This window comes from Gavialis gangeticus, unplaced genomic scaffold, assembly GCF_001723915.1.
Source record: "Gavialis gangeticus isolate Ggan-Ray unplaced genomic scaffold, GavGan_comp1, whole genome shotgun sequence".
Classification (NCBI taxonomy): domain Eukaryota; kingdom Metazoa; phylum Chordata; order Crocodylia; family Gavialidae; genus Gavialis; species Gavialis gangeticus.
The window spans coordinates 18428386-18438177 of NW_017729014.1; the positions used below are offsets into that span (position 1 = coordinate 18428386).

The window sequence follows — 9792 nt, forward strand, 5'->3', positions numbered from 1 at the left end:
GGGGCTCCTTTGGCTGGCCATCCAGCTGCATCTCCACTGTTTGCCTTGTATTTCAGACTCCGACAGCCTGTCCAGCCCGACCCGCCTGAGCCTCAGCCTGTCGGAAGGGGAGGAGCAGGTCGACCGGCTGCAGCAGGTGGAGCTGGTCCGCACCACGCCCATGTCTCAGTGGAAGGCCAGCACCGTGCAGACGTGGCTGGAGGTGGTGATGGCCATGCCCATGTACGTCAAGGCCTGCGCTGAGAATATCAAGAGCGGGAAGGTAAGAGAATCAGCTGGGCACTTAAATGTCTGACGCGTTGCTAGCCCTCTGCCAAGAATGGGGACGGCTCAGAGCCAGGGCATGACAGTCTGCCCATCTCTGCACCTGGAGGGGCTTCGGTTGCTAAAACTGGGTCCATACGCTGCAGCTCGAGCCTGCGCAGGGGATTATGATGGCTCCCTTGTCCAGCAGTTCCTGGCCTCCTCCTCCATCTCCTCACTATATGCAATCTGGGCTGAGAGAAAAGACTTCTGTGCGGTGTCTGCTGCTTGCAGCCGCCTTCCCTGACCTCTTTGCACCTCCTTTCCCAGCTGCCCCGTCAGCTTTCCCCCTGAGTTGTATCCACTCCTGCTATTCACTCTCTAGTTGATCTGCATCCTTACGCTTCTTCTGTGATGCTCCTCCTTGTAGTCTGTACTTCTCAAAGGAATGAGTTAATCCTCACAGTGGTATGATGGAGTAGATGCTCTTGTTACTCCTGTATTGCAGACTGGGAAACTCCGGTTTCAAATGACGAAGTGCCTTGCCCAGAGTTACCTTGGAAGTTGGTGGCAGAGCCGAGAACAAAACCTGGGTCCTCCGATAAGACCCTGAATGTCTTGCTCCTCTCTTCCCAATGATTTAGTTAGTTAAGTTTGGAAACCATGTGGGGATGGGTTTTTAGGAACCACGTGGCGTAAAAACAAGTATATTGCATTGCCATCATGCAAGACCTGAGTCCCTAAGTCCATGGTTGCCTTGTTTTTTTTTCCTTTCGAGCACAGATGTTGTTAACTCTGAGCGATGAAGATTTGGCAACAGAGCTTGGCGTGTGTAACTCCCTTCACCGCCGCAAACTTCGACTGGCAATAGAAGACTACAGAGACGCGGAGGCAGGCAGATGGTACGGACTTCCTCGGGGCATCAGAATTTCACTCTGTATTAATTGATGTGCGCATATGTATGGCCACACGCACTTAGGTTTGCACACGCTTATGTGTATGTGCATGCCTATACTTACACGTGTGCATGTGGAGCTTTGCATATGTGCATGTTTGTGTACATGCCAAAGGGCATGTGGGAGGAATGCATGCACTGCTGCGCATGGGTGTTGTTGCCAGTTCAGTTATTTTTCCCCTTTTATTTAAATACCTACACTAGCATTATCGTACCATGCTGAGCTGGAATTGGCTGTGATTAATCCTTTCGGACCCTAAAAGACTGAAAGCAGCAATGCTGAAAGCAAACACAGCCTCCCAGAAGGATCCTTATTAGATAAATTTGCATGTTAAATTAGAGTTTTTATGTGGTAAGAGCAAAATCAAAGAATAACAAATCGTGAAAAGTAATACATCATGTTAACAAAATATAGTGGATTTGGCGGTTGGTAGTTCAGTGATGAGAATCACAAAATAACCCGCCTTTTATACTATCCTAAGCCATTATTTATACTACTTGGCCTATCTGATTATGCCTTTTAATTTGTGCCAATACCAAAAAAAGTAAAGCTAAAACATATTAAAGGCATGGTTACCTAAAGCTTCTGCAGCTGTATTTTTCTTTCATTTCAAGGACAACTCATAACAACTTTTGGCGCCCTCAAACCTTTACCCTGGTTTTGCTTCCCACAGCATTGCCTGATGCTAGTCTGACCTTTACAGCTTACAGTTGCTGTATTCTGTAAAACAAGTTCATTTTTCTTAAAACCTCCTTGGGGTGGGAGTGGGGGTGTATGTACACACGTGCACACTTATCTGTCTCCAGAAGTCAGGCAAAGAGAGATTAAATTTTCTGTGGAAAAAAAAGGAAAGAGTGAAAAAAAAGTAAAAAACAAATGCCGGGGAAGAATCCATACTGCTGGGCTCAGTGCGAGAGAAAAGTCACTTGAACCAAACTGGGGCTTTTGTTTTGCATAATTATTTCCCTCGGTGATTTCCCCATCATTTTTGCTCAGTTAATTAGTCAAGTGTAGAGCGTGGTGCTGCTTCTCACAGAGCTGGCCAAGCTGATTTTAAAAAGAAAAAAATAAATAAATCAAACTGTTTCTTGTATTTAAAGCCACCAAATCAAAAAGAAAAAAAGAGAGAAGACAAGAAAAAGCCCCCTTAGTGGCCTAGTGAGATGTGAGCATGGGCGTCACTAGCAAGTCAGGAAAAGAAAGCAAAGTAGAGCAAGATTTTGCCAAGATTACAACCCCGCATAGCTCCCTTCTACATCAGACCGTATCTTCTCTAGACCTGTAGCTGGGTTGGAAATGGCTAGTTTTAGCTTTACCTTGATCCTGAGCTTTAGGGGGTCTTAATTGTAGCCATGTTGGTCTACGGACATCGGCAGACAAAGTTCTTTGGCTAAATGTGATCTCTTTTATTAGACTAATTAAATAGTTGGGAAAATTGTTCTTTGCAAGGGTACAAACACCCTTTTTCAGGCAAAGGGAGAGTCTTTGGGGTATTAATCCCAGGCTCTAAGTCATCCAGGGCTTAGTGACATCCATGACTCTGTATGGCTTTTTAATGCTTGGTGGCTGCATGGTATAATTCAGCTTCTCAGCCTGCGGGTGAATTGGAAGCAGGGGGCTTCCACCACTTCCCATTCCTAGCAGAGATCCCGGTCACCGTTTGCACAGGGGAGGAGTCGTGCGTGGGGATGAGTCCTGCCCCTCATTTGCCGGCACGTGGCTCCAAGAAGGGGGGGTGCTCTTTGGCTACAGGATCCCAGATAGAAATTTGGGCAGCAACACAGGGGTCTGGCACCCCCTGAGACTCCAAGAGGGCTCCTGCTTGCTGTCCTCAAAAAATGCATCGGGGAGGAGCTGCCATGGTGAGCGGCAGTTCAGTGTCAGCTCTTTCCCTGCGTTACTGGGGCAGACGATAGTCTGCAAATAAATGCTGGACCTTAACCAGGTGTGAACCTCTGCTCTACCTGCTTTCTAGGAAGTTTTCTGCTGTTGCCCATCACTCAGATTTGTTCTGGGAAGCCCCGTCTCCTGAGAGTTAAGAGAAGCAAGCAGCTAATTAACACGGCATGCTCTAAATTAGCATTGCATTTACTATTGCAAGGAGGGGAAATAAGAAAGACTCTCATGTCAGGAGACTTTTCTGCTAGGTCTCTGCTTTATTACATACTTCAGAGCTGGGAAGAGAGGGTGAGGCTAGATTAATTAAGGTAATGCTATTGAGCCCCTTGCCGGAGCCGTTGGGCATCTCCCATCCAGTTTTAAGGCGGCTGCCAACAGGCTGCAAGTAATTCCCTTAATGTTCATGTACATCCAGGGTGAGCGGGATGAAGAGCAGACTCAGAGTTACTTTTCCTTTCACCTCTGATGTGTGCCTGACCCTGGTCACTGGTGGAGGAGTTTAGTGACCAATGTGGGCATATTTCCCTGGATACTGTGACTCATCCCCAAATATAAAGCAGACATTAGAAGGGGGTGGATTTCACTATCCCATTCATATAATACATCCCCGACTGCCTCATTAGAGGATTTCTGTGCTGCAATGCTGACATCCTGTGGCCAGCGACTGAGTAGCTAGGGCATACTCAATAGTGGGGGTGATGCCAGAAATGTTTTCAAGGGCAATGGGAAATCCTGAATAATTTCATGCACCCAGCACTAGATTTTTTTTATATGGGGGATAATGGCAGTGATCAACACAGAAGCTAAGAAGTCAGCAGACTTTCTGCTGGGGTTTTTTTAATGATGGGAGTACAAATAATTTCCCCCGTAGACTTTAAAGCAAATGTAGACATGTAGCAATAAATGAAGCCCTGATCCCACACCAGGCTTAAGGACGTGTGATTTTGAGCACTGGGTGGCAGAAGCATCATACGTCATGACTCGGATCTAATCCTTATCCCTCCTGTTTCCTATGCACTCTTCAGCTTGTCTAAAGCCTCTGAGCTGGATCACCACTGGGTAGCCAAAGCCTGGCTGAATGACATCGGCCTGTCTCAGTACTCCCAAGCTTTCCAAAATCATCTCATTGATGGACGGATGCTGAACTCACTGATGAAACGAGATTTGGAAAAGCACCTTAATGTGTCCAAAAGGTTCCACCAGATCAGCATCTTGTTGGGAATAGAGCTGCTTTTTCAAGTCAACTTCAGCAAGGAGGTGAGAAGAGAAATGGTTAAACCAGGCAGCGTGGCTGGCTTTGGTATACCAGGTGTCCCATTCAGGGGGAACTGCTCGTCTGTATAACGAAGGATGGGTCTTCTAGCCAAGGCTAATCCTAGTGTCTGTGGAGTAAGCACTCTGTGCTCCCAGCTCTTGTGGTTCAGTTGCTTCTGGGACAGAGCATCCTCATCTTCAGTTGGCCTTGCTTTATATATATTATATAGCCTTTCTGCCCAGCAGCTGCATTGAGTGGAGACACACTTGCTCAGGCTTGCTGGAGTAGCTCTCATCTAGCAAGGCACATTCAAAACTGAGCTGTATGGCAGGCAGTGGGCTGCGCTGAACTCTGCTGCTGGTGAGAGGTGCTTAGATAACGTTAAGGGATTTTACCTCCCCAACTCTAAGTGATCCTTCTCTACCTGGAAAGCAAGCAGAGAAAAAGGAAAATGTCATTCAGCAAGTGACCATTTCAGGTTGCACTGCATTGTCTTGGACTGACTCCAGGTATGCTGGGCTGTTTGTTCCCTCTTCCTCTGAGACCCCCAACAGTTGGCCTGTATCTTAGGTCTGACAATGGTAGAAGAGGATACAGCTCTGGGCTTTGTGGAATAAGTGTCGAATGGAGGTGGCAAGGACCGTGGTGCTGTGAATAATGCTGTGTTTATGCGTGTAGGTTCTGCAAGAGCGGAGGGCTCGCTGCGAGACGCAGAACGTCGACCCCCTTGTCTGGACAAATCAGCGGGTGCTCAAGTGGGTGAGGGACATCGATCTGAAGGTAGGACCTGCTCTTTGTACAGATGGTGAGCACTAGGCATGGCCCTTCCTCCCTGTGCAGCCCCAACGCACAGGCCCACATACCACTTAGTGCTTTTTACAGGGGAGAATTTCACTGATGGAGGTGGCTGAGACATTATTTGCCTTCCTTTTCCTTGGGTTGCATCCCCAAACGATAGCGCCTGAAGTGAGGCCTGGGAAGCCTCTGCCTTTGGAAGGCTCAGTCTTCATCAGCAGAGACTGGTAACGGGCAGAGGAAGTATCTAGTATAAAAAGACCTAAGCGCTGTGGGATTGATACGGGGGGAGACAGCAGTCAGGCAGGGGTGAGGAACCCCTACCAGCCAGCCTGCCGACCCCTAGCCAGAGCAGCCACGGATATCATCCGCTCTCATGTCAGCAGCTACTAGCAAAGGAGGCACAGGACTCTTGCGTGCTGGGTAACTCTATGGCTTGGTTGCCTTTAGGAGTATGCAGACAACCTGATGAACAGCGGAGTCCACGGGGCTGTGCTGGTGCTAGAGCCGACGTTCAACGCAGAAGCCATGGCGACAGCTCTGGGCATCCCTAGCACCAAGCACATCCTGCGGAAGCACCTGGCGGAGGAGATGAACGCCATCATTAGCCCAGCCAAGTGAGGTAGACATTCCTGCCCGCTCTTCCCGCATAACTACCGAGAGCAAGGTGCATCCGGAAGGTGCAGTTCTGCGGTGAATATTGCAGGGGGGAGGATGATGGAAACCCCACAAGGAAGTCTGCAGCGCTGACTGCCACGGAGCTGGTCTCTGCAGGGACTTGCCACCACCAGCGCCCGGGGAGACTCGGGGGAAGAAGCGGGGCTACGAGAGGAGAAGGGACCAACAGACTTGGCAGGCCATAGCTCCTCAAGGTACTCCTTTCCTCCATGCAAACAGGAGAGGCTTTGTTGGCACCTTGCAACCCCTCTGCAGAAAGAACTCCCTGTGACCTCCCAGCATGCGTCTCTGCTTGGGCCTGACCCAAACCCCACTCCAGTCAGCAAGCAGCCTTGCCCTACTTTGCCTAAAACTGAAATTGTAATGATGCTGCCTGTGCTGTTTCCAAGTGCTAATGGTAACTGTAGGTTGCTGGTAAGTGTATTTGTCCTGTTTCAGTAACACGTTACATTATCTCGGCCAAGAGCGTGTTCGAGCGGTTACAGCAGGGGGAAAGGGAGTCTGATCTCCTGGGCTCTGCTCTTGCTCTGCCACTGATTCACTCTGTGAACTTGGGCAAGTCATTTAACCTCTCCATGCCTCAGTTTACTCATCTGTAAAGTGGATGTAATGCTACTTACCTACCTCACAGAGAATTGTGAGAATTACTGTTTGTAATAACTTGCTTTGTGACACACCATGGCAGTGCATAATTTCATTAAGTATAATATATTAAACAGCTGAATACATCACTGGGACAGTTTGTGGCTTTTAAGATAGTTGCTAGTTGAGGAGACCTCAGGGCAGGAGACATTGCCTGAAAATGTTCATTAAGGCTGATATCTTCTTGCATCTCATCTCTTTGAAAAAATGTGCTAAGGATATTTTACCCACACCAAAATCCTAGGAGGGAGCAGGATTGGGAGGGAGCAGGAAGTATGGCAAGAGGCCCTTGCTCATTGCAGCAAATGAAATTACAGTCCCTAGTCAGTAGGCTTTAAAGTACAATGAGTCAGTGCACCCCTCCCCTAGCTATCCAGTCCTGAGTTCAAGTCCAGACTGAGATTTGAATTTGAAAAATGAGCCTGATGGCCTTGGCTTAGTCATTTTGCCAGTCACACAACTTATCTGCGTGCTGCCATATCTGAACTCAATAGCTTCCTGTGCAGAAGGGTGAGACTGTAACAGGTTTTGTTTCAAATAAAGCTGTCATTCCAGAAAATGATCCTTTTCCAGCTCCTAGGGAGTGCTTAGCACAAGAGAGTTTTCCATCTTTTATTGAATGTTTGTTTAGACTCTTTCCACCCCACAGCTGCCCTACCAATCGGCAGAGCCTGGAGCAGCCAGGATGCATTGCTCACCTGCTGAAAGGTCTTTATTGGTGGCATGCTAGAGAATAAAGTCGTCTTGTCCCATTACAAAGCCATTTACTTTTGCTCAGCTTACATCATGCACACCTCTTAATCGCACCGATCTCTAACAATCCCAAGTGGAAGTCATGGGTCTCTCTTACAAGTGTATCCATCTAGTGCAAACTATAAACTATATCTCTGGCGTGCTCTACCTGGCCCAGTCACTCCAGCTGTATAGGCAGTAGGTAAAATCACTGAGGGTCAGATGTTAAAGCCCTTATATCCACTGGCAAGCAGTGGACTTGCACTGGGAGTCGCACAAAGCAATTGTCTCCTTCAGGAATAAATTATTTACAAGCTGGCCCCAAAGCAGTTCATTTCTGCAGGCAGTGGACATAAAAACAAGGGGTCAGGGCAAGTCTCTTCATTTAGATCCCGTCCTTGTTTTTGAACCTGCCACGTGTAGAGTCGGAGCTCTCTGTTTCTTAGCTCATTATAAAGTGCAGGGTCATTTGCCAAATCCTAGACCTAGAATTCAGATTCCCTGCAGATTTGTTACCAGGGAGAGCAAAGGAGTGGCCCAGGTTGTCCGTCCTGCTGTAGGAGCTTCATCTCCTGCTTCAACTCTGGAAAGTCCCTGGAAGACTTGGAGGAGGGATCACTTTTTCTGCAGCAGGCATCTAGACATGGGCCCTACCAGAGCCTGGCCTGAATCATTTATTGAAATCTAACAGCTGATGCTTTTTAAGGACACGGTGACCACGCCAAGCAAGAGAGAGGATTATACCAAACTCTACTGTAGCAATCAAAATGGGTTGATCTTGTCCCAGAAGAAACTGCTTTGCACTGAACCAAACATTGAAAACAAACCCCTAGTGCCAGGACCCCAACTGATGTAAATGAATGCTGCTTTATACCAGCTGGGGTACTCTGCAAAGAGAATTAATTGGGGAACGTTGCAGAAGGTTAAGAAACCTGTGCTCGAGTACCATGACGTTCAAGCTTGAGTGCTCGGTATTAGGAACATGGGCTAGCTTCTACTCAAACCTCAGTGATTTGGGGGCTGTAATTCAGAAGCATCACTTTCTTTGTTCACCAGCTGCAGAGAGCCAGTCCCCTGGTTTGGCCCCTTGTTTAAACTGCTGAGCAAACACCATCCCCCCCATACAACTGTTTGCATCAGGACTTTGCTTTGGTTCCCACAGCTTCCTTCTGTTCCCAGGGCTGTCAATTCAGGTAAACAGGACATGCCTGGCAATGTGCTGAATCCTGTTTCACAGTTGTGGCCATGGTAGCCGCTAAGAGGCTTGGCTTCCTCAAGCTGTGTTAAACCTATGGCATGATGCCTTGGAAAGTGTCTCTTCTTTCCAGATGAAGTTGTCTGAGGCTTGGCCAATTGCAAAAATCTCTCTGAAATGCATAAGATCAAAGGAAAGTAAGGCTGGAAGGGGTCTCACGAGGACATCTTGTCCAGCCCCCTGCTCAAGGTAGGATCATCCCTGACTAAACCAACATGATAAGGTGCATCTCACACGCAACACCCATGCTGGCCCCAGAAGGGGAGCAGGGCTACACTGCCCATCCCCATCCCCATTGGGAGACTAATGTTTCCTGTAGCTCATGCTCTGGAAACACCCGTTCTAAGATACATTGGGAGGATGAAGAAGGTGCCGGGTAATGTGGGACCCCTGCAGGACACGCTGGGCAATTTGGTGGTTGCGTCAGAGGAGAAAGCGGACCTCTTTAACCAATTCTTCACCTCCGTTTTCTTGTGCAGGGACCGGGACTTCCCTGCTGTGATAGAAGCCGGACTCGAGGGGATTGCCTTCAGACCTCAGGTTGGGGAGGACCGGGTTAGAGAGCTTCTGGAGGGGCTGGACGCATTCAAGTCAGCGGGTCCGGATGATCTCCACCCCAGGGTGTTGAGGGAGCTAGCTGGGGTTATTGCGGGGCCCCTGGCACGGCTCTATGAGCGATCGTGGTGCTTGGGCCAGGTGCCAGATGATTGGAAGGTAGCAAATGTGGTCCCCATCTTCAAGAAGGGGAAGAGGGAGGACCCGGGTAACTATAGGCCCGTCAGTCTTACCTCAATCCTGGGGAAACTCTTTGAGAAGATCATCAAGGAGCACATTTGTGAGGGGCCGGCATCAGAAATGATGCTCAGGGGCAATCAGCATGGATTTATTAGGGGGAGATCATGTCAGACCAACCTGATTGCCTTCTATGATCAGGTCACAAAGGCCATGGATGCAGGTGTCGCGGTGGATGTAGTCTTTCTGGACTTCAGCAAGGCCTTTGACACCGTCTCTCACCCCATCCTAGTTAAAAAACTAGGTGACTGTGGCATCGATGCCTACACAGTCAGATGGACTGCAGATTGGCTGAGGGGTCGCACTCAGAGGGTGGTGGTGGATGGGTCATATTCGACCTGGGGCGAGGTGGGTAGCGGAGTCCCCCAGGGCTCGGTCCTGGGGCCTGCGCTGTTCAATTTCTTCATCAGCGATCTGGATGAAGGGGTGGAAAGTAACCTGTTTAAATTCGCTGATGACACCAAAATCTGGGGGGAGGTGAGCACGCTAGCAGGGAGCGAGAGATTGCAGAGGGATCTGGATAGGTTACAGGGGTGGGCTAACAG

The 9792-nt window shown here is 48.8% G+C and overlaps 1 protein-coding gene across 4 annotated transcripts in view; it reads left to right on the forward strand.

Moving 5' to 3' along the window:
• KAZN (kazrin, periplakin interacting protein) overlaps window positions 1–6557 on the forward strand; it is a 417992-nt gene extending 411435 nt beyond the window's left edge. For 3 of the 4 annotated variants that reach the window (XM_019511879.1, XM_019511878.1, XM_019511877.1), the window contains exons 9-13: window positions 57–262; window positions 1027–1145; window positions 4124–4355; window positions 5032–5133; window positions 5599–6557. In XM_019511879.1, coding sequence (XP_019367424.1) covers window positions 57–262; window positions 1027–1145; window positions 4124–4355; window positions 5032–5133; window positions 5599–5769 — 830 coding nt within the window. In that variant the 3' untranslated portion in view covers window positions 5770–6557. The remainder of the gene's footprint in view (window positions 1–56; window positions 263–1026; window positions 1146–4123; window positions 4356–5031; window positions 5134–5598) is intronic. The other variant, XR_002096397.1, reaches the window with a different exon arrangement.
• The last annotated feature ends 3235 nt before the right edge of the window (window positions 6558–9792 follow it).